Below are 25,101 nucleotides of genomic sequence, written 5' to 3'. Positions count from 1 at the left end.
GAATGATTAAGAAATACAATTTGTAATTTATCAGTCTCCTTATACATTCTCGGTATTATATGTTGATATTTCCACTGAGGTTTGGAACCCTCTGCTTGCAAGAACCATGAGTGTGGACTCATTTTTCAATGCATAAAGCTACATCTCTCTTCTCTGTAAAGCAAACAACTTAACTCTTGCATATAAGTGAAACAATTGAATCGAACAAAATAAAGTGTCATATTTCCTTACATTATCAATGGGATTTCTGCTTCAGTACAGTATATCCAAGTGAAGTACTGTGAAACTGACAACATGCAGTTATAGCATTAATGCTGACGAAAAAGGTATGTAGGTATTAGAAATTTAACGCAAGGAATTTATAGAATTGCATTGTATAGGTAGCTGATTTAGCTAATCACACATTAAAACAGGAACACTCTAATAATAAAAGCTTCTGAAAGTTCATATACGAGGGGCATCCTGAAAAAAGCTCCAATGGTGCCTATACGCAGCACTAGTTGTCGGAGAGCAACACACACACATGCAGGCAGGAAGAAGTGGCATGTAGCTGTAATCTGGTACAGTTGCAATGCAGCCGTTTTAGGACAGTTCTAGGTTAAAGATTGCAGCTCTCATACAAGTCCCCCACCGACTGGGATGTAGCCTACATTGCATGCTCAGAATTTGGCACAAAGCCACCAGCAAATATCTGAAATTATACCTTCATGGTGTTTTTAAACTACTGTTTAAAATTGTAAGTCACATGGCTTACGCCTCTTCGTGAGAGTTTGATATCTTGAAAGTTATTTTGGGAAAGTTATTTTGGGAAAGTTATTTTCCATACCCCTTTTTTAATTTTAAGGTAAGGATTTTAGATAATGGAATTTTCCCCGTATATACTGAAGGGTGCATAATGACCATAAGTGGCAACGCACCAAAAAAATTAAAATCGATCAATCTCACGTGACAGATACCGATATGGCACCAAAAATTGGCATTATCTTTTCTTTAACTTGTTAGTGTTACGTTTCCCAAAATTCGCGTTTTTTTAGAACATTTATCTGCCAAATTTACCGAAACGTAATACTATTAAACTATTATTTTAAATTGTAGGTCACATGGTCTACGTATTTTCGTGACAGTTTGATATGTTGGAACAGATTTTTGAGGAAGTAAAAGTAAAGTGCTCCCCCTGCACTTTTCCATGAAGGTGTATAGTAGGGGTGTGGAGTTAGGGCCCCAAAATTTACTTGATCACAGCTGAAGGTAGGGGTGATGTGATTAGCACCACTCTCCTGGCTATCTTTATCCCTCAAAGTTTCCTCAAGGTACCAGCTTCATATGATGCTGGGTGGGCGCCGGAGCAGTTTGAATAGGTGGAAAACATCCATGTTCTCCCCCGCAGGGGATCGACCCCAGGTCTCTCGCATAGTAGTCAGATGCCCTAACGACTGAGCTCCATTATTACTCGCTCGACAAATGCCGATGGTGCGCACTTAGCTTGATAATTCAAAACATATCTCGTGCGACAAATACGAAGATGTGGCTCCAGTGTGACGGTAGATAAGCACTCGATCTCCTGTTAGAACCCTGCCACTTTGCTCTGTGATGGAAATGGTTTTGATAGAAGTTGAAAAAATCTTGGGAAATACATGATTTAATGTGGCTGTCGGAATTATTTCATGTACGTATAACTCTATAGTTTACTCTTGAGTAAAATGTTGGAAAACTTGCATGTTCTATGTACACAAACATGGCCTAGAAAAGACATGAATGTTGGATGTCATGGAATTTTTCTTTGTTTTAGGACATTTCTTTTAAAAAAATCACTAAAAACGCCAACAATTCGCATAATTTCGATATTTAGCAGGGCTGGCAGAGAAAAGTCAATTCTTGAAGAAAGAGATTTGCTTTTATGATTGAATGATTCGAGTAAATATGATATTAAAATATTTACGTATTTATTATTAGTATTTTATTTCATAATATTGAACATTAACCATACTCCGTGAGAGATTAATGACCATCTCTCATGACTTTAAGACAGGACAGTGAGTGGCGTTAATTTCATTGCAATACTAGTGTTGCAGTAAATTTGAGGTTGGGAGCATGCACTTGTCAATTTTTATAACGTTCACCAATGCAGATTTATGTTTCACTTTTTCGTGATAGTATTCAATATATATCCCATTTGGTTGGATTCTTCTTGATATCTAAGAATAGTGCAATGTCATTGTAAACGTATGTTAACTTGTGCGAAACCAGTAATACGTCAGGATGATGAAAGAAAACCTTCGTAAGCACTGCTACATTAAATAAGGTGAAGTGAGCCAGAAGAGTAATAAAATTCCAGCAGCATATTTGCAGTCTAAAGCTCTTCTTGTTTATGCATTCGATTTTTGTTGGATGTTGTATTTGTTTCCATGTTCCTTCAGTTTGCCCAACAAAATGCCTTACTACGACGTCCGACAACTATCTGACGGCGCAACCCGCTTTTATCCCCTCCATCTGTTGACAAGTCCCCTTACTACTCCCATACGGACAAGAAAAAAATGATAATTCAATGCATTTTCCACGTAATATTTAGAGGCTTAAACTTTACTTCCCCGATGATACCATATGGTATCATCAAAGTAAGGTCGTACTGGCCCGATGATACCATATGGTATCATGGTGCTGATTACGAAATGAATGTGCTCTTGGACCTTCATACTCTTATGTTTGGGTGGAAACTCTGACACAGGTCTGGAGCAAGCCTGGGAAATTCATATTGATGAACAATCTCTTCCCCTGTCCCCCCCTACCCTCTTCGCAACATATCTATGCCACATTTCCGAACAGAGTTTCACATTTTGGCTCATTATTCAACTTGTATGGCACCCAGGAACATGAAACATGTTTCAATCTCTTTCGAAACGTCCATTCTTTGAAGAATACTAAGGCTTGTGCCTTCTCCCCAAAATAGCGGGAGAAGAGGGGGCAAATTCCAGATTTTTATGTTTTTCTTTCAATGAAATTCGGTGGTCGCGCCCCCAAACCCCCCTTCCTCGGTTCGGTGTTCCGAATTGTACATGGTTGCATTCTCTGATGTTTTAGCTGCAAAACAAAACTTATCCGAAGTAGATTTCTCCCATAGTGGCCGAGTTATAACAATTTTCTGAGCAATATGCAAATTACCTATTTTTCGTAAAAACAGTGTTTCACATTTTGGTCTATTATTTAACTTGTATGGCACCCAAAAACATGAAACATTTTTCATTATCTTTGAAAATGTCCATTCTTTGAAGAGAATACTAAGGTTTGTGCCTTCTCCCCAAAATAGCGGAAGAAGAGGGGGAAAACTCCAGATTTTTATATTTTTTTCATTGAAATTCGGAGGTCGCACCCCCCCAAGCCCCTCTTCTTCGGGTCCGGCGTTCTGAATTATACATAATTGCATGCTCTGATGTTCTAGCTGCAAAACAAAACTTATCCGAAGTAAATTGCTCCCATAGTACCAGAGTTATAACAATTTATATCCAAAAATCCAAATTACCTATTTTTCATAAAAAAAAGAACATGAAACATGTTACGTTCTCTTGAGAAATGTCCATTCTTTGAAAAGAATACTAAAGTTCGCGCCTTTTAACAAAATAGCGGGGGAAGAAGGGGCAACCTCCAGATTTTTGTTTTTTCCATTGAAATTCGGCGGTCGTGCCCCCAAGCCCGTTCCTCGGTCCGGCATTCTGAATTGTACACTGTTGCATGCTATGACGTTTTAGCTGCAAAACAAAACTTATCCGAAGTAGATTGCTCCCATAGCGCCTGCGTTATAACACTTTTCCTCCAAAAATGCAAATTACCTATTTTTCGTAAAAAAATATCACATTTTGGCTTATTATTCTATTCAACTTGTATGTAACCCAAGAACATGAAACATGTTTCATTCTCTTCAGAAATACCTATTAATTGAAAAGAATACTGAAGTTCTCGGCTTCTCCCCAAAATAGTGGGAGAAGAGGGGGCAAACTCCAGATTTTTGTATTTTTTTCATTGAAATTCGAGGGTTGCGCCCCTCAAACCGCCTTCCTCAGTTCGGCGTTCTGAATTGTACACGGTTGCATGCTCCGATGTTTTAGCTGCAAAACAAAACTTATCCGAAGTAGATTCTTCCCATACTGCCAGAGTTATAACAATTTTCCTCCAAAAATGGAAATTACCTATTTTTCGTAAAAAAATAATAATCAAATTTTGGCTTATTATTCAACTTGTATGGCACCCAAGAACATGAAACATGTTTCATTCTATTGAGAAATGTCCATTATTTGATAAGAATACTAAAGTTCGCGGCTTCTCCCCAAAATAGCTGGAGAAGAGGGGGCAAACTACGGATTTTTATGTGTTTTCCATTTAAATTCGGGGGACGTGTCCCCCCCCCAAGCCCCCCTTCCTCGGTCCGGTGTTCTGAATTGTACACGGTTGCATGCGCTGATGTTTTACCTGAAAAAACAAAAATTATCCGAAGTAGATTGCTCCCATAGGGCCCGAGTTATAACAATTTTCCTCAAAAGAGTGTTCGAATTTAAAATTCCCGCCGAGAAGCCCGGGCGAGAGAAATTTCTCTCTCTCTCTCTCCTCCTGCCATCACTGGTTTCTGGCGCCATGGTTGTGTGCGCGTAAAAGGGGCCTAAAAGTTGAGGCCGAAACTTACGAACGAGATTTCCTGTTCCCGTGCATAGTTCCATAACGATATCTTTAAATAAATAAAATAAAATAAAAATTTTAAAAAAGTCAATGAAGACGAAATTCCCTGACATTTCCCTGACTTTGTTTGACACCTCAAATTCCCTGACTTTTCCTGGTTTTCCAGGTCTGTCGCCACCCTGCTATAGCACTAGCCATGAGGACAGAACTTTTTTTAAAGTGAATGATTACAAACTATTTTGTAATAAAATTTTTCTGTCTGGTGCACAGTTTCGATGCTATGGGCACCCAGAAGAGGGCAGAGACGAACACCCCCACAGTTGGTCAGTCTCACTCCTTCCAGCAAAGAAGAAAAACTAGAAAAGTAATATGTTTTATAAATGTAATACCCCGAAAACATTCACGCCGCTCTTACTTCTCACTCATTATTCTGGTTTCACCACTGCCCAATTGCAAAATACAAACTGTAACCTGAATACTCCCGTGTGTATGATGCATCCAAGCAGCATATAGCTTTACATGGTCACTATGGATTCACGTAATTTCTTTAACAAAATATAGACTTATCTACAAATACTCAGGTAGACATCCGTTTGCTATGGCAGAAGAAAGAGCATAGTAAAGTAAATTTGGTTGACGTAAAATTTTCAAATGTTGTACCGAATGTCTCGTCTCAACTTTTAAGAGGCCTGCCTCACTCTCGGTCTAGTCTCAAAGAGTCTGGGCATGTTCTCATCCAGGGACAGACTGGCCCACCGGGACACCGGGCAAAATCCCGGTATGGCCTCTCAGTACCCTTCCGAAAAACACACATACCATCACTCATTATTCTGGTTTCACCACTGCCCAATTGCAAAATACAAACTGTAACCTGAATACTCCCGTGTGTATGATGCATCCAAGCAGCATATAGCTTTACATGGTCACTATGGATTCACGTAATTTCTTTAACAAAATATAGACTTATCTACAAATACTCAGGTAGACATCCGTTTGCTATGGCAGAAGAAAGAGCATAGTAAAGTAAATTTGGTTGACGTAAAATTTTCAAATGTTGTACCGAATGTCTCGTCTCAACTTTTAAGAGGCCTGCCTCACTCTCGGTCTAGTCTCAAAGAGTCTGGGCATGTTCTCATCCAGGGACAGACTGGCCCACCGGGACACCGGGCAAAATCCCGGTATGGCCTCTCAGTACCCTTCCGAAAAACACACATACCATCACTCATTATTCTGGTTTCACCACTGCCCAATTGCAAAATACAAACTGTAACCTGAATACTCCCGTGTGTATGATGCATCCAAGCAGCATATAGCTTTACATGGTCACTATGGATTCACGTAATTTCTTTAACAAAATATAGACTTAAATACTCAGGTAGACATCCGTTTGCTATGGCAGAAGAAAGAGCATAGTAAAGTAAATTTGGTTGACGTAAAATTTTCAAATGTTGTACCGAATGTCTCGTCTCGACTTTTAAGAGGCCTGCCTCACTCTCGGTCTAGTCTCAAAGAGTCTGGGCATGTTCTCATCCAGGGACAGACTGGCCCACCGGGACACCGGGCAAAATCCCGGTATGGCCTCTCAGTACCCTTCCGAAAAACACACATACCATCCCCCCCAACTGTTCACAATATAGTGTGCTCACTGCATACGGCATTCTTTCGCACCATGTAGCAGATATGGTACAGCCATGGAACGGATTTATATGTCTTAAGAATGTGCAAAATATGGCGGTAAATATGGACATAAAATTGTAAAAATTACCTTTTTAATAATGTGAGACATTAAGTACGTAACTATTGAGTTTTTAAAACAATTGATTTTGCCCTCTTGTTATTGGTGGCTGCGGTGGCTCAGTCGGTAATGCGTCTGACTACCATGCTCAAAGTCCCGGGTTCGATCCCCGGCCGGTTCAAATCCGGGAACTTTTCTAACGATGGAAGCGGCCCCGGCGCCCACCCAGCGTCGAATAACATGGGTACCTGGGGGAAACCCTGGGGGGTAAAGGCGGTCAGGGGCGTGATGCTGATCACATCACCCCCACTTACGACCGGATCAAGAAAGTGTGGGGCGTTACCCCCACACCCCCTATACGCCTTCATGGCGTGGTGCTATGCGCAGGGGAACACTTTACCTTTACCTTTTACCTCTTGTCATTGTAACTATTACCGTGACTGTCTTGAAGAGAAGCCAGAAGCGAATCCCGTAAGTGTGCCACAAAATCATTCCCTCTGGCGCTGCTGTCAGGCATGCAACTACCTAGGTAGTTAGCAATGGGCTGCACGACTTGGAATTCTCTTCCAACAGTGCAAAAATAACTTTTGAGCCCTCATTCTCTATTGTTGACAACAATTGTAAATAAACAAGAATTTTAAGTGGTTTACAATAGCAAAAGCAAACAGTTGGGAGGTGAAAAATAGAAACTATTGTTCGGACGGCAGAAAACTTGTAATTAACACAGTTGAAGGGTCGTAAACTTTGGACTTTATTCAGTTATTTGCAAGAAATTAGCCCAACTCTTTCGGTTACACGGGAACATGTATTTATTGCGCGAATATGGAGTATATGTTGAGAAATGTTTGGAAATATGGAAAAAATATGTAAAAATAACTAGAATATGAGCCAAAACCTAATTTAATGTACAAATATAGAAAATAAACTGTTTTTTCGAGTCTACCTACTTGCCATGATGCGCAAAGATAAAACAAAATATAACTGATTTCAGCTTCATATATAAATATGTATTTACATATAAATCTGTTCTCTATCATGATCTTAGTTGGCAAAAGAAACTACAAATGAAACGGCGAAACATGATCGAGTCATAATTGTATTTTAATACCAACAAATTTAAGAATGGAGATACCGATAAATCCGACAATAATATTGATATCTACATATCAAATATCAATATCGATATATTGCACAGCCCTAGTATAGGAATACACGAGCATTGTGTAGATGTATAATATCCTGTCGGGGAAGACTGGATACGTGTCCCAGAAGAGAAGAAGAAAGGGATTGTACGTCACAGGTATTCCAACCACGTGGTGGAGAAAAGAGGTGAGGAAGTTTTACTTTCCTCAAGTGCAGTGTCGACATGATCTATGAATGCATGCGAGAACACAGTTGTCCGTAGTGAACGTTTCATGATAGCTATCACAATAATGATATCTTCGAGAGATATCGAAATATAAATGGTATACCAATCTACAAGCAATATGGCGGACTTTAATCCTGTACGGGAAATGGCAACCTAATGCACGTGTGTTCGCTAAACGACATTATCATTATTTTCTCTATGCTGAAAGGTTTACATACCTCTGGAGAGTTTGATTTTGCCACGTCCCGGAGAGGGTGACACCAGTCGGGCTTAGGCCAGGGTAAAGCATGACATTCAGGGCTACCAAAACTGAATGATAACTTATTTGAGGAAAAAACTACAGGAAAAAACTTCTTTAACCTACTACAGAAGGTACAATGCACCGTATTTTCTTAATTTTTCAGGCTACATTCAATTTATATACATGATTGTATTTGAAGCTGTCTATTTCTTTATTTATCACATATATGTATTTCTTGTAATTATATGGAATGTATCTACTGGAAGGCTTCTTCTTCTTTACTATGGAGATGTGAAGGACTTGTTCTTCTTGACATCTAGTTATCGATAGGTGAAGACTACTTCCTCTCATATATATGGATAAAAGCAAGGAGGGCCAAAAGGTCTAAATAAAAATCAAAGAAGGAGAAAGGAAACACTCACCGGACAGTGTAAAAATTCAAAATTTTCGCTAGCTTAGTAGCATCATCAGTGTGAGACGAAAGAGATTTGGATAGTTAAAGGGTTTTGATTTTTTGAAGTTTTGGTTATGTGGTAGTTTAAGTTGGAGTTTTCGGGTAACACAAAGGGGTGGGCTTCCATGCCTGGGGCGGACCATTATAATCTGCTTTCAATCATACTCACTGTTCTGCATTCTTTGAGCGTGTTAATATCAGATGTGCTCCACTCCCCAAGGCCAATGGTTTGCGCCCCCTCCCCCCCTAGATCATATCATATACAATATGTCCGTAAAGTCATGGTCGGGTTTCGGAGTCCTATAATATCTAAACGAAACAAAAACAAAGGATGATTATTACACTGTATTGAAGAGTAACCCAAAGAGTTTCCTTACATGTTTAGTGCAGTTCGATGTGGTTTCCGTTTGTTGCCTAACACACATCTAATCAATATTCCAATTCTTGCCACACACGACTCAGAACATTAGGTGTAACAGACTGGACAGCTTCTCTGATTCTCTCTTTTAAATTATGAATTTTGTTCACACGATCACGTTACACACATTGTTTGATGTAGCCCCAGAAATAAAAATCTAAGGTCCGGCGATCGTGGTGGCCATGCCTTCCATCCACCATGTGGAAATGTCTTATCCAGAAACTAGCGAACAATTTTGCCATAGTGTGGAGGAGCACCATCTCGTTGAAAGATGACATCTTCACCTTCATCTTGAATTTGTGGCACTGCATACGATTCCAACATGTCAAGGTAGTTGTTTGATGTCACTGTACGCTCCGCAAAGAAAAATGGGCTTATAATTTTATCATGTGTGAGGGCACATCAGACATTCACCTTAGGACAGTTACGTTCATGCTATATGTAGGCATGAGGTTGTTCATTAGCCCATATTCTGATGTGATGTCGATGAACATGACCGCATGCATGGAATGTTGCCGCATCACTAAACACAATCTTCTGTAAGAACATATCATCACTGTCCATTTCACCAAGCATCTGCACAACAAAATCAAATCGTTTAGGTACATTGCATGTAACAACCACAGTTTGTAACCCATAAAACGGAGACATTTCTTCAAAACGTGAAGTCTTGTCTTCTTCAGACCTAGATTTTGAGCACAGACACGAAACAAATTTCTTGGGGCTCTTTAGGTAGGTCTCCCGTAGAGCTTCAACAGACTCGTCAGTAACCGATGGCCTCCCGAAAGATTTTGCATCCAATAAACTGCCAGTCTCCTTAAGCCGGTGATTCCACCAGCAAATGTTATTTTCATGTGGTGCCTCTTCATTGTACACACGACGATATTCACGACGAACACGCACCATGGGTTTAAATTTTGCAAGCCAAAGGATGCATTGAACTTTCCTCTGCACCATCCACATCTTAACTGACGGAATGGCGTGATTTGCTTCACCGTCACGTGATTACCTGCACGCGCATCGTAAGTATTCGCTTCACTATGCTTCCGAAACTCTTTGACTTACTCTTCCATGCAGTGTAATAATCATCCTTTGTTTTTGTTTTGTTTAGATAGTATAGGACACTGAAACCCAACCATGACTTTACGGACACACTCTATCCCCACAAAGTATTTAATTACCACAGCATTCTACTACTATGCTATTACTTAAAGTCACTCTTTACTTGATCTGTCTGTAGAGAAATGCATACATGCTTAGTGAGGGACCGGACCATTGGCTCATAAACATTGGGAATGACTACATCAGTGATGGCCATTGCGATAACCAACACTCATTATGCACCTTGGTTGTTGAACGATTTGCTTTATTTTACTTTGCTTTTCTGCCACTTTTACCTAATTTCAAAGATGAGGATCAGTGATAATATGATAGAGGGAACTCGGAAAGAACACCAATGTCCATGCCCACATTCAAACCTGGGACCCTGGCATCGTAGCATGCAGAGCTTAACTCCACCATGGAGGTCAGCACACCATTGTTGTCTTGTAACAGTGTTACTGTATATTTGTCCCTCTCTTGTTTCCTGTAAAAACCTTTGCTTTGATATCAATTATTTTGTTTCAGCCATCTCCTGGCATATCCCATTCTCTTCTGTAAACATCACATTATACAACTAATTTTTTGAGCATTGTATATAGACAAGAAACAAACTAATACTGATTGAGTACTGGAATGTGATTTATCAACTTAGATATAGATTTACACGAATTGCAGTGGTAAATTTTATAACGCACTTTACTGGTATAGACAAGAGTTTGTGAATACTCTATCTACATACCCATGAAAAAATAGCTCAAGTTCACTGATAATTACAGTAAAAACTGCATATCCTGGAACCTCTATAAGAGTGAAACCTGTAAATACGGAAAAAAAAAGTCCCCATAATGGACCAATTTTATACCTGAAAATTATCTGCTTAAGGTGGAAACGGAACACCATTTAAAGACCAATGAGATGTTTTTATTCTCAGTAAGATTGAAATTTCTTCCTTTATTTTTTTTTGCAGGCAAGAAAACAATGCAATACTGTAAGTGGAACATGCCTATGTTGCCACTCGCTTATCGGTAACATTGTCGATATGAATGAATGCGCTACAATACTCATAGCTGTTACGATTCAGTTTCTTTCATCTCTTACCCTCTTTCTCCACCTTTCTTTGTCCATTCCTCCTCTATTCTTTCGTCATCCTTCTATTTTTCTTGTTATCTCTCTTTGTTTCTTTCTTTTCTTCTTCACTTTTATCCCAATCTTTCTTCACCTCTCTCTTATTCCATCTTTCAATCTTTCTCTTTCCCTCTATGCACATCGTGCTAAGGCGCCAGGGGTCCCAGGTTCGAATCCTCGAATGTAAGTGTCCATTTTACTTCGCTTTTTGTGCCACTTTTGGCTAATTTGTGAAGATCGGGATGAGTGATGATGATTCACCAAGCAATGAAGAAAGTCACTCTAGAAACAGTAAAGAAATGCTTCGTAAAAGCAGGTTTCCCTTGTGAGGACAGAACTGCTGAGCATGGTCAAGTCGAGGAGAACTTAGGTTGCATTGCCGACATTTGTAAACAGGCTAATTTATCAATTGCAGCTGAGAACATAATAAATTTCGACAGCGAATTGGTGACAGGACCTAGAGAAAGCTGTTGATTCATTACATCTACAGCACATTGAAGAAAAAGACGACGATGTTGTAAAAGAGGATGACAGAGGGGAAGAAGAAATGCCACGTGACTTGAAGATATCCAGTTACAAACATGCACTCTTCAATGTCAAGAATTACAAGAATTCGCTGCTTCTCGCAACGACTCTGAATTGATACAACTCTTGCAAGATGTAGAGAACTACACACTTGGTCATGTTGTGAGCAAAACATGTCAACCAACTTTGAAGCAGGTGTGGGGAAAATATACATAAGTACGTACTGTACTATGACTGTAGAAAATGTCTTATGTCACGTGCCGGAAACATATTGGTTAAAACACTAAAATCACACACAAACAGCATGATAAAAAACACTTCGGAGTTCTTTTAAGCTTTCGACAATGTTACACAGTGTAACGACAACCACGTCTACTCAGTCTTTCCTCAACCAGCCCTGAAGATGACTCCGTGAAGAAGTTGAAAGCTTGGAAGAACTCCGAAGTGTTTTTTTATCATGCTGTTTGTGTGCGATTTTAGTGTTTTAACAAATACGTACTGTACATTCTTACAATACTGTAAAAAGTGTACCAACATGTTGTGTAGTTTCATAATTGTAATCTCTGCTATGCTTATTGCGACTGTATCACATTTTTATTCATGTACGTACATGCATTAGTACATTATAAGTAATGCGAAATATAAATCTGTCTTCCCATTATTTCCTGCAGTGCTCTATACTGTATTTAAAGTCAACCCTGTATAAGAAGGAAAACTGTTAAGACAGAAAATTTTGCTCGGAACCATCATGTTCCGGGATAGACAGGTTTTACTGTATAATAATCACTTAGAAGTTTTAATACATACCTGTAAGCTGGAGATCCAGTAACAACTTTCCACACCAGCACACCATGGAGGATGGATGAAGGCACTTGATGATTGCGCATCTGTAATTCATTGATTATTTTTGGCGTCAAGGTTAACATGGTGATTCCCATGTACCGTCGAATCATGGAATCCTTCTTGCCAATTAAACCTAAAAAAGCCGAAAGTGTGAATAGGAAGGAAATGCCAAGAATTAATGCATCAATATGTATCTCTAGTTGCAGAACTCATGAAACAAATGTTACTGGCAATGGGCTACAATATTTTGTGTCAGAGCGCGCAAATGATTGTAGTTACACAAAAGCAATAGCTATAGGAAATTTATTTCTCAGCTGAGTTTTGAAATTCAGTGTAAGCTCGCAAGGTAACCAAAACAACTATAAACTTTGTCCATTGTACAGGATCTGAAGTCTGAATAACCAATGAAATATTATTTTCATTTAGAGTAAGTTTTTGTTTTAAGTCCACTTTATGCACATATAGGCTAGTCGGGATTGGACCTATAGTTTAAAGTAGAATCTGAAACACTGTGAAACCATATCCTTCCTAGAAATAAGGAAGGGCTGCGAGATGTAATTACCATGTTGATTCATTGCAGTATAGGCGGATGTTCATCCTTGGCAAAAGGAACGAACATATGCCTACAAATTTACGTAGTCGAATTATAAAATACCCATTTATTCCCCAACTTTCTAAATAACTGGTACAACAGAGATTCACATTTAGGTGCTAGGTTGGTATAATTTACCTGGGATGACTGAGGACCTTCTCCTGAATCGATGCTATTTCGTTGCCAGCTCTATTTCAACTCCTCTACCCTTGTTCTTCCTCTTCCACCAAAACTCCCGATCATTCCCCTTTATATGTCAACACCCTTACCACATCTGACATTAGCACCGCTCTGCATTCCAGCTCATGCTGACGCTTACACTTCCTTGTTCCTGCTTCTTTCCTAACACACCACAAAATGTACTTCCACCAGGTATCAAAACCAGGACCCCTTGATTATAAGGTGTTACCACTGCACCATCAGGGAGGCTATTTTTATTTAGAATGTACAACATGCATTTGCTTCCGATAGTACACAATGGTACAGATGATAATGCAACATTACTTTCAGGCTATGTTCAAAGTAAACAAAATATTACATGTACGTCATGCCAGGCTTTGTCAGGAGGTCCATGTAGTACACCCTGGACTGCATTTTGCAGACTAATGAGGCCCTGGCATCTGTGTTTTGTCCATGTGAGTGCTGAGTGCCCCTTTATAGCCTCAGCTTTTAACCGAAGTCAGAATGTTTTAATATTTCGGTAAATGACATTACAGTTATTTTAGGTAAGGTAAGGGGCTGGACCCCGTATAATTTGATGGGTGCAAAATAGCCTTAAGTGCTGACACACTCAAAGTTCAAATTTAAAAAAAAAAAAAATGTCAGTAGGTCTGAGCCAATGCCACCACAAATACTAGTGGTATCATTATTGTAAAGTATCAGTTCAAATCACTCAAATGATATTGGCAAATGGGTCTGCAAAAACGACAATATGTTTTCCTGGCTGATAACCTTGTAAATTATGCAAAATAAAAACTGCATGCAATATGCTAATTATGCAATAGTTCTTCCAGCCAGGACCATGACACACGTTCAGTTGATTCCCATCGCAATATTTTTATTACTATTATTACTTTGGCTCTTGAGAGAGGTTTCCACTCCTATTACTTCATGTAACTCCCCAATCGTCCTCACGATGCTGAGTCAAGTCCAACATTTTTGAACTCACACCGAGAATCAAAGCTGGACTGTTCACACCAAAAGCAAGAGTGCTAACCATTTGCCTGATTTTTATTTAATTTTACACCAACACCATGTGGAAAAAATTATTAATTTCAGTCATAGCTACTTTAATACTCTGATTATCTCTTATGCAAAAAAATAATATTTATAAACAAACTTTTAATTGCTATAAAGTTCAAGCATGAGTACTGGTACAGAAACAGGATTAATTTTTCACACTGCAAATGGTAGAAGACTACAGTTTGTAAAACAAACAACATTTTGTAACTCATGGAGAAAACTGAAATTACAAAAAAATTATGCTTTTGAAAAAACAACTGAAAAAGTGCTGCAAAATGAAGAATACATTTTTTTAAAATATTAATTTAGTTGGCAAAACTAGTAGTATAATTTAATTCTAATTAATCATACTACTACATACCGCACTACTGTTTGTAAAGCAAACAACATTTTGTAACTCTTGGAGAAAACTAAAATTACAAAAAATTATGCTTTTGAAAAAACAACTGAAAGAGTGCTGCAAAATGAAGAATACATTTAAAAAAAAAATTAGTTGACTAAATTAGTAGGTTAATTTAATTCTAATTAATGATACATAATTTTTTCTTGGCGAGATTGGACTTATTGACAAAGTGGGTCCATTTTTACAAGATTTGGTGTTTCCGATTTCTTTCACCTTTGTGTCAATTTTCTAGATGCTTCCCTTTGTTTAGCATCCTTTTAAAATTAAATCCACGTTCTGATTTCTGCTCCATCAATTTTCCTGAATACACAAACAAGCCATTTGAAGGATGGATATGAATAACTTGGAATTAAAAAAAAAGAAAATTTGTCTTTTGTTCCATACATTACATTCTGGGGAAATTATTGGCTATACAGCATGATTTTCACATGCATGAAAAAATTGCTACACCGTATATATGAATGAACATATATATATATATAAATGTATGATTTATGTAAAAATATAATCTAAAGTACAGTCAGTGGCAAAGATAATGGTAGGCAAATTGTCCATCGCTATTTTCACTACTTTTTTATTCTACATCGTGTGTTGTTTTAAGGAATGAAACTATGTTGGTTCGAAACAGGTATTGTTCTCTGCTTATTGACGTCTTTATTTTAATTCATTGTCATCACATTGTGTAATTCAGACAGAATGAAAATGGTGGTGGACAATTTGCCTACAGTTTCTTTCGCCGTTGCGTGTACATTGCTTTATCGAAATCAGACTGTAAATACACACACAAGAACAGCAGAAATAACAGTAAGCATGTCTAGTTATTGATATGTACTTGGTTAATCAAGAGTACCTAAGTTACATTTATTGATGAAGGCACATGTATAAAGGTTTGTATTCCACTCCTGTATGACAGTCATTAGCCTATTCTATCTGAATATAAAGTAGACTTGAAACAAAATTAGAATAACAACGCACATTTAATCGTTTCTGAAAAAATGCTAAAAATAAAAGTTGAACACAAGTCTTTTAGCCAATTATTAATCTAGATAAAGCTTACTAAAATTGCCATAAATGAATTGTTTTGACTCGCTCATGTTTTTATGTATTACCGTATTTACTCATGTATAATGAGCACTTTTTTTAAAAAATTGTTGTCCCCAAAAACTGTGGTGCATGTTATGCATGGAATAATTCTCAGACAGCCAACATTAACACTTAAAGGATGGCGTGTCACAGCAGGTATTTACCTTTAGGACAGCTTGTGACACTGGTGTCACATGCATGTTTTCACTATGTCACTGTGTATAACACACATGTATATATACAGAGTGTCCCACAAAGGGGTTTACACTATTTGAATGCGAATAAGAGAGAAAGTATTACAGATAACCTGATGGAACTTTTTGTATCTGAATCTGTCATGATTAGTGCTTGTTGCCATTCATTTGTTTTTCTTTAATTTCAGTTCAGTTGCCAGCAGTGACAAGTAATTGACAAGATGGCTGGGAACCTTTCCGTTGAGCAACGGAAGTGGATTTTAAAGAGTTTTTGGAAATGTGAGAACATAAAAGACGTGTAGAGACGATGGTGGGCAGAATTTGATACTGCGCCACCGTCACGTGTAACAATTACGAAATTACGTGACAAGTTTGAGAGGGAAGGAACTGTGTGTGATCTGGGATGGTGTGGCAGGAAGAAATCAGTATCGGACGAAAGAGGGATGGAAGCAGTGGTACAAACTTTCACAAGATCCCCCAAGAAGTCCATACATCAAATTCTGCCTGCCATCGTCTCTGCACTTCTTTCATGTTCTCACATTTCCAAAAACACTTTAAAATTCACTTCCGTTGCTCAATGGAAAGGTTCCCAGCCATCTTGTCAATTACTTGTCACTACTGGCAACTGAACTGAAATTAAAGAAAAACAAATGAATGGCAACAAGCACTAATCATGACAGATTCAGATACAAAAAGTTCCATCGGGTTATCTGTAATACTTTCTCTCTTATTCGCATTCAAATAGTGTAAACCCCTTTGTGGGACACTCGGTATATCAACAGGTGCAAATACAAATTACCAGGTTAGATTTCTTTAGCAATAATTGAAGGGCTCTGGTGTAAAACATGGTAACCAACATTTTGGTTATTTCTGAGTTCATTAAGAAAAAATGTTATTAGAAGCTGTACTGTAGAAAAATTGTTTTTGTGTTGTGTTTACCCATTTCAGAAGGCTTCACTGAGTCCAATGCAAACTGTATGAAATGGCAATTTCAATCGAAAATTGAAGGATGGCACATTTTACTTTGTAACTCAAAAATTACCAAAATGTCACTTACAACGTTTTACACCCGAGCCCTTAAAAAAAAAGAAAGAAAGAAAGGTGAGATGGCCATTTCCCAACGTTTTTCACTTTGTAATGGAATGTTTTGCTACACCATGTCGTTCTAGCAGAATTCAAGCATGCACCTCCCATCACACAGGATGTGTATCAGCAGTTTTTGATGGGTGAGAAATAATAGAAAATAACTTTCAGAGTGCTGCAAATCCATAACATAATTTGAATCTTGCTTTCTTCTACGAGAGAGCCAAGGTGGTCTAGTCAGTAGGGCATCTGACTGCCACGTGGGAGACCCAGGTTCGATTCCCGGAATTTTTCTGGCCTTGTCCCCACATAAAGCGGCTCACTCAGTTTCAAATCAATGGGTACCTGGGGGCAACCCTGAGAGGTAAAGGCAGCCAGAGCATGGTGCTGATCACATCACCTCAAAAATGGCAAAATGGCCCTACCCCCACATCCTCTAAATGTGCCTTCATGGCACGGTGCCATGTGCATGGGGAACTTCAACTTTACCTTTCCTCTACTACAGAATAAAGAAAGTGGTTACAGAAGTCAAAGCTTTTGGAAGCTAAATACATTGGAGGAATGGAGGGGGAGGTAGTGTGGGTTGGTGACGCATTGAATAGGTATAGGTATGATGTCCTTCACTCTTGATTGACATAACTACAACTATATGATCTACCACTAAGAAGGCCATTTCTTGAACCTAAATTGTACTGTGCATTATATACGAAATATAATTGTTAGTCACTTTTCCCCATAAAAATCCAGGGTGTACATTATGCACAGGTCATTCCATATCAAATCAACCAAGGTCTGAAACTTGACATCTCAGTAATTGAAAATTTTTGGTGCAGTGATAGTACCAGTAAAGTTGACTAAAACTTCCAAATTTCAGATTTTTTTCGGCTCTTCGTTTTTGAGTTATTGACTTTCAAAAAAGCAAAAATCCCAAAATTTGAAATCTTTAAAGAGCTGTAGATCAAAAACTATTTGACCTAGAGAGCTCAAATTGGTGTCATTCTCTTCTGCTTTTAATGAGCTTTAATTTGGCAGTTTTGTCATCTTGATAGGTAAAAAAGTAAAAAAAATAAAAAATAATTAAAAAATCTGAATCCTAAAAGTTCAAAAATATTTTTTATTGATTGATTTGACATGGAATGGCTAATAAATATTTTCATATGCATCCATGCAAGAATCCAGCCACTAGGCTTCATAGGTCTCTCTCTGCTCCTCATGTTTCATGAGCGAACATGAATATAACGTCTTGAATGATTCTCAATCTACTGGAACTCACCTCCTGATTTGCCCTTTTTCCTGTCATCACTCTTTCGCAGAAACTCCTTGGCATAATCAATAGGAATTGCAAATGAGATTCCAGCTGTCACTTTCATAGCATTAATGCCGATAACCTCCCCATCCAGATTTACAAGGGGCCCACCTGAGTTACCAAACTGAAAATAAAATATATCATAATATATAAACCAAAGATTTTCAAGGACATTTTTCACATTGGTACTAATCAAGCTGGCGAAATTCTGCCTACACCACATATTTCCATGAAGTGTGGCATAATTTACTTTAAAATGTCAAAAGGATTGAGTTACTGAAATTTACAACTATAGTGGTATATCTTTTAATGAATGCTGGAGGTGGAACTCCATGTCTCATTTTAATCTCCGTGTTTAGTCCCAATTAGGCCACAGGTGTATAGTGTGGATTTAAAACAAATAAGATACACACTTACCACGTAAAAACTTTGTTCCTACAATAATTTTGTCTACGTAATTTTTGTTAAGAATTATTCTTGCAGTCTTAAGATTAACTGGAATGATCTATAAGGAAAAATGTGATGTAAATAGAATGTTTCCATACTACATGGCAGAAATTCTATGTTTCCTGAATTATACCTTGAAATTTCCTGGTCCGAAAATAGCAGAACGTCGGAATTATTACCCAGATTATATGAGGGCATTTTGAAATGTTTTGCCTCCTATGCAATAACTCTGGCAACACTGCTCACACACGCGAAATTGGTGTGGGAATAATTGCTGATTCACTGACTGTTGCAACATCTAGCGGCGTTCGCCTACATCATCACGCATGCGCACAATAGTGAGTAAAATGGCAACGTACATGGACGTGCGGTTGAAACATGCTGTTATTGAATTCCTCACAGCAGTTGACATTCATCGACGAATCAATGCTGTCTATGGCGACACCTGTGTGGATGCGAGTACTGTCAGGAGGTGGACAAGGAATCTGAAAGGTGACAATCTGGCCATGACGAGCCTGCATGATCAGGTCAGCAGGGGACGACCCATAACAGCCATGGATGCACAGCATCGAACGCACGTGGACAAACTGATTCGTGCCAATCTCGGCATAGTCCACACAGAATTTTTGGAGCATGGAACCACTGTAAACTCTGATTGGTACGTGAAGACTTTGGAGAAACTCTGTGCATGATTACATTACTGTGAGTTAGGCCTGGCAAGGATGCAATTCTTCAACATTACAATGCTCGCTCACACACGAGTCGCCAAACACAGGATGCATTGTAGTGTCTCAAATTCCACAATATTTTACCCCACCCGCCATACAGCCCAGATCTCACATCTTGTGACTTTTTCCGAGCCTGAAAGAGCACCGGAAGGGACACCTTTACACCAGCAATGTGGAGGTGCAAGCAGATGTGCGTCGCTGGTGCCGGGAGAAGATGCCTGATTTCTTCGTCGACGGGATGCAACAACTAACTTGTCCAGTATTGGCATTTGTGTGTGGACAGTGATAGTGACTATGTGGAAAGGTAGTGACACCCTGGTAGAGGACATTACAAGCTTTAAGACATATAGTTCATGTAAGTATCTTGCATATTATTGACGTTATTGCGTAGGAAGCATATGTCCTTGTACATTTTCTGGCATTTTAAGTTATATAGCCATGTTACAAAAAAAATTTCCATTGTGTTTTGTCTGGTCTAAAGAACTATGTGGGTAACATTTTCCATACACAGGAAGAAAAGAATGAAATACCTTTGCATGGGTGGTTCTCACCACACAGACCATACTGTACTCATATGAAAATAACTTGCCATTTCCTACATTATGGTTTTCAAAGCATGGCAGAAAATATGCCTAAAAATGTGTCATGCTGTTGAGCAGTGGAACCTTTGATGCAGAAGATGCACCATAAGAGCAAAGTGACACTTTGGTTTGAGTTGCTGTTTTAAGTCCACTTTATGCACAGTAAGGCTAATCGGAACTGGACCTACAGTTTAAAGTGGGATCCGAACCACTTGTGCCTCCACCGGGTATCGAACCCGGGACCCCTTGATTACAAGGCAATGACGCTACCACTGCGCCATGGGGGAGGCCCTCAAAGTGACACTGTCAGCAATATCTATACATGAGTCAAATGATGATTATGATAATTCTGACAATCTACAATATATATGTGATTATGTGATCAAAGATACCTCATCCAACCAAATGCACATAATATCATTACCACAATGCTGCTGTCTTGTAATCAAGAAGTTCCAGATTCAATCCCCAGTTGGAGCACATTGTACAGTGGTCAAGATCCCTCTTTAAACTGAGCATTCAGTCCCAATTTGCCTATCTGAGTATAAAGTGACTAAAAAACCTTCATAATCCATTAACCTGGCTTCTAATGTTGAAGGAGGTGGAACATCAAGTCAAAACAAACCCAGAGCCACATCATTCTACCCACAGGGTAAGGACCCAAAAACAATGCAAAGATGACTCACCCAGGTGATGATTGCATGTAATTAACTGCAAGAAATTAAATGTGCATTACGTTTCCTTAATGATTCATTGATCTCCTTAATAAATGCATGTTACCATATGGACCATGCTTTTGCAATGCAAAAGAAGCTGCATACAGTGAAACTTTGATTTTATGATTTTCAGGGGACCTAGCTGAACGAACTTAAAATGCGGGAAAATGTACAATCAGGTAAGATTTTTTTACATTTTGCTATGTTGACACCATGAAAATTAAATGCATAATGCAGGAAACTGTAAAATCTAGGAACATAAAATTTAGGTCCCACTGTATTTAGACATTTACTATTTTAAAAAGTCGGGAATGGAGATTATGTTATATGTCCATAAAAATTACAACAAAATGGCACAATGTTGCATTAAATTGCGAGATATTTTGGACCGGTAAAATGAATGATTCATTTTAACAATTCAGCACAGAATGAGTACTCTAAAAGATTTTCTTTGTATAATTAAATTCATTCAAACCATCTACATACACAAAGAAGCTTATCCAATTTAGAGCCACTTTTGTTCGGCAATTTTTTTTTCACCTCTGATCTAACAGTTTGTTACTGTTTTTGTCAATTTTTATTTACCATAAATTTGTGTCTCCACCAATAAATTACTAATTAATTTGTCCAACCCTTAGTACCATGGTAGATAAGGATTACTGCACAATTTACATGTCCATCCTGGATCATAAACACAATATTGTACTACCTGCTTTACATACCTACCGTTATGGCAGCATCTGTCTGAATGTATTCCATGTCCTTTCCCCGAAGGCCCAATTCCTCACTGAGCCTGTGCACAGAACTCACCACGCCTGCAGTGATCGTGTTGGAGAGGGACAGAGGGCTTCCGATGGCAACCACCCATTCACCTGGCCGCAGGGTCTGAGAGGATCCCAGCTTCATTATGGGCAAGTTTTTCTGTAATAAAAAGTACCATCAAGAATGTCATGATGGCACAGCAATCGACTGTTCATCTACAAAAATGCAATCTACATTAATAAATGAAGTTTCAAATTTATCTCGATTGCATTAATTAATTTCTCAGAGCCAGTGATGGCAAGCACAGAAAGATTTGTAATCATTCAAACTGACACCATATTATGTCATGTTGAAGAACTTACATATTAGGTTCGGTGTAGTTTGCTAAGATGATAAGTGGTAAACTGATAGGTGTTGATACATGGTACTAGTGTTATTACATGCATTGCGTGCATTGAAGAATTGTGACCAAACTAAAAATAATTGTCTGATGAAGGGAGTGTGTGTTCTCCTGAAATGTCACAACAAAAAAAACTGTGTTTTTATGTTTGTAACAACCATAGACTACAGGGGAAATAGTATTACAATGGCACAACATAAGTACACTTTAGAACAAAGATTTTTCATGTAAGATTCTACAATTCTTATGTGAAAACAAACTCGTGTAGAAGAGTGAGGATGCGATTTTTAAGGTAATTACCCCATTGTCCCTGCTCTGCACATCTTCTTGTTAATAACTTTAGGGAAACGGTGGGCACTCTTGATACGAAGCTGCAAATAAATTGCTGTGTGCTTACAGAGGAGAAATGTGATGAAAGCTCAGTTTGCAAAGGAACCCCCATTCACTATGCACTTGTTTGAGGGATTATGTACATCCAATTCTGCCAACAAGCAGCATGCTTTCAACTGCTACACAGGCCACATTCTAACAGGACTGCATATACAAATGAGAGAGAAAAGTAGTTCTGCATGAAAGAGGAAGTATATAATCTGAATATCTGTTTATTATGTGCTTATACAAGGTGATTCAGAAGTATGATACAAACTGTAAGAATGAAAAGTATGCATTAGAAACAAAAAGGTTGCAATCAACATGGTCCACAATTGAACTGTGGAACTGTTCTACAGCACAAGTCAGTGGAGGAACATGACAATATATACATACAACTGCCATTTTCTTGTGAATGGTTCATTTGCAGGCCCATGTTGACTCTAGGACTTTATTTGCTTCTCCTAGTGTGTACTTTCCACCCTTACAGTTTGTAGTTGTACCATCGCTTCTAAATCAACCTGCATGCATGTATAGAATTAAGATTTATACAGAAAATCTAGCTGTATAATGGTGACATCAATGGTAACACATTTAACTTGGTCAGTATTTAAATGTTTTGGTGACATCAAAATCACACAATCTGAACTTCGACCTTACAGATACAATATAAAACTAGCCATACTCATTTGCTAACTTTGCAGATCATAATTAAACACTTCCACTTCCAAGCATGATTTTTACAATACAAATGGTGGACACAAAACGGGTGGCACTACCATGAACTGAGTTTCATATCAAGTTACGTGTATATGGGCAAGGAATCCTCTCCTGCATCAAAAATTTATGTTTACACATGGAGGACAATGATGAAAGATGTGTAAATTTAATTGATCTTGTACATCAATTTGCATGTTGATTGGAGCAAGATAATATTAAAAATGTTCACAATACAGATTATACTCACACAAGGAATTCTGACAGTGGCAAGATCTGATTTCATGTCAACATCTTCAACAACTCCCACAAACGTCCTTCCATCATTAAGGCGAACCTAAAATGAAAAACAAACATTAAATGTTCATTCACATTGTTGATTAATTTGCACATGTTCCACAATTCTCACTAATTTTGATAAAACAGAGTCGCATGCCATATTCTTCCTGTCGAATGAAATGTTATGTAAGACAGCAAGTTCTTGACAGTGCAAGGAACATAACCTGGTGTTTCCACCATGCTGCAAGAAATTTGTTGAGGAAATTGGATGGAGTCTCTTCAACAAAAAAGCTGTTAAGATGCGAGTGGGGATTGAATCTAGGTGGACCCAAATTTCTGCATCTAAGTTACCCAGTTTCGAAAATAGTTGAATCTGGATCCTGCATGTACTAAGTACCAAGATCCAATATTGACCTGGACCCAGGTATTTCAGAATCCAGATCTGGCCATTGCTAATGTATATCCTTCCCTGCCTTTTTCGTCAAATATCTTTGATTGTAAGAAAATACCAGAAATAACGAAAATTAAATGCATTGCAGTACAAAATGATTGACCAAATAATGTAAATGATTATTTAACATAAAATTTTAAATATTCCATGCATTTTTACATCAAAAATATCTAAGTTGGAATATGGTAAATTTGAACAAAAATCTTTGTTCCTCAATTTGTAAAGCAAAATCATGTGCAGTAATCAGAAAAATCATTTTAACTTTTACATTTCTGTAACCTGATACTTACATGTACTGAACTATGTGGCTTATTAATAACAACATGTGCATTTGTCAATATTAACCCATCTGACTGCACTACAAAGCCTGATCCATTGGAGGCAGTTGCAGGATTACCAGTGAAAAAATCAACTCTGGAAAAAGAAAATACAAAACATTAACCACAAAAATATTCAATGTGTGTGTATCGGAATATTGCTCTCTCCACGAAAATAGTTCAGCCAAGGTCGGAGCTTCCCCTTGCCTTCTCCACACCCCTGGCCCTCCAGGCTTGCCATACTTATTCTAAGCATTTCAGTCGACACTTTGCGATTTGTTGTTTGCAGTTGATTTCGTCTATGCTGGTGTATTGAGTAAAGGTCATTTGGTTTTGTATTCATTATGAGTGGCATTGAGGAGCAGCATCCTACGTGTGGTACATTCGCAAGTAGAATTAATGATTATGTACGTGCCTTCCATAATGGACATTATAAAAAAGAGTTAGATAATTATTGGAAACATTTACAAATTTTTCAGAAAGCTTGCCCATAACGAAAAAGCAAGGAGAAGCATCTTTAACTTCGACAGTGGCTTTGTATAAAAAACATCGGTGGTGGTCACCACAAAGATCAGTGCATGTTGTGTCAGTTTTGCCAGCATTGCTGTTAAGAATTGTTTCCTCCCTTGTTTATTCATCCGGCCCATTTGTAGTTTTCGGCATACATTTTATAACCACTTTCTTGGAATGTAATATATAATATAGTATGCTATTGGCCTTCCTTGAACCAGGCTTGTTAGTTTCAAATTACAAAACATGTGTTTGTTGGCTGTAGTAAAATCTTGCAAAAATGGAACACCACATCGTGGTGAATTTTGCTCTCGCCACTGGAGTTTACTGGTTAGAGTCCTGTGTTCTTTGTGAATGTTCATTCATCAATGTCACCCAGTCATTCATTCTCATTGATGTGATTGTCAAAAGTGGGAGAAAAGCAGTGCTAAATAACACATACTAC

General features: G+C 38.2%; 1 protein-coding gene across 1 annotated transcript in view; it reads right to left on the bottom strand.

Annotated features, from left to right (window-relative positions):
* HtrA2 (HTRA2-related serine protease) overlaps positions 1 to 25,101 on the bottom strand; it is a 33,118-nt gene that overhangs the window by 2,811 nt on the left and 5,206 nt on the right. Inside the window, exons 2-6 of the mRNA XM_083127494.1 lie at positions 24,120 to 24,243; positions 23,350 to 23,436; positions 21,578 to 21,772; positions 18,347 to 18,503; positions 12,441 to 12,609 (exon numbers count right to left, since the gene is read on the bottom strand). Coding sequence (XP_082983620.1) covers positions 12,441 to 12,609; positions 18,347 to 18,503; positions 21,578 to 21,772; positions 23,350 to 23,436; positions 24,120 to 24,243 — 732 coding nt within the window. The remainder of the gene's footprint in view (positions 1 to 12,440; positions 12,610 to 18,346; positions 18,504 to 21,577; positions 21,773 to 23,349; positions 23,437 to 24,119; positions 24,244 to 25,101) is intronic.

The sequence above is a fragment of the Lepisma saccharinum genome, chromosome 8, assembly GCF_977018435.1.
Source record: "Lepisma saccharinum chromosome 8, izLepSacc3.1, whole genome shotgun sequence".
NCBI lineage: Eukaryota > Metazoa > Arthropoda > Insecta > Zygentoma > Lepismatidae > Lepisma > Lepisma saccharinum.
The sequence above is the reverse complement of the archived record's forward strand: the minus strand, read 5'-3'. Positions and strand labels throughout refer to the sequence as shown.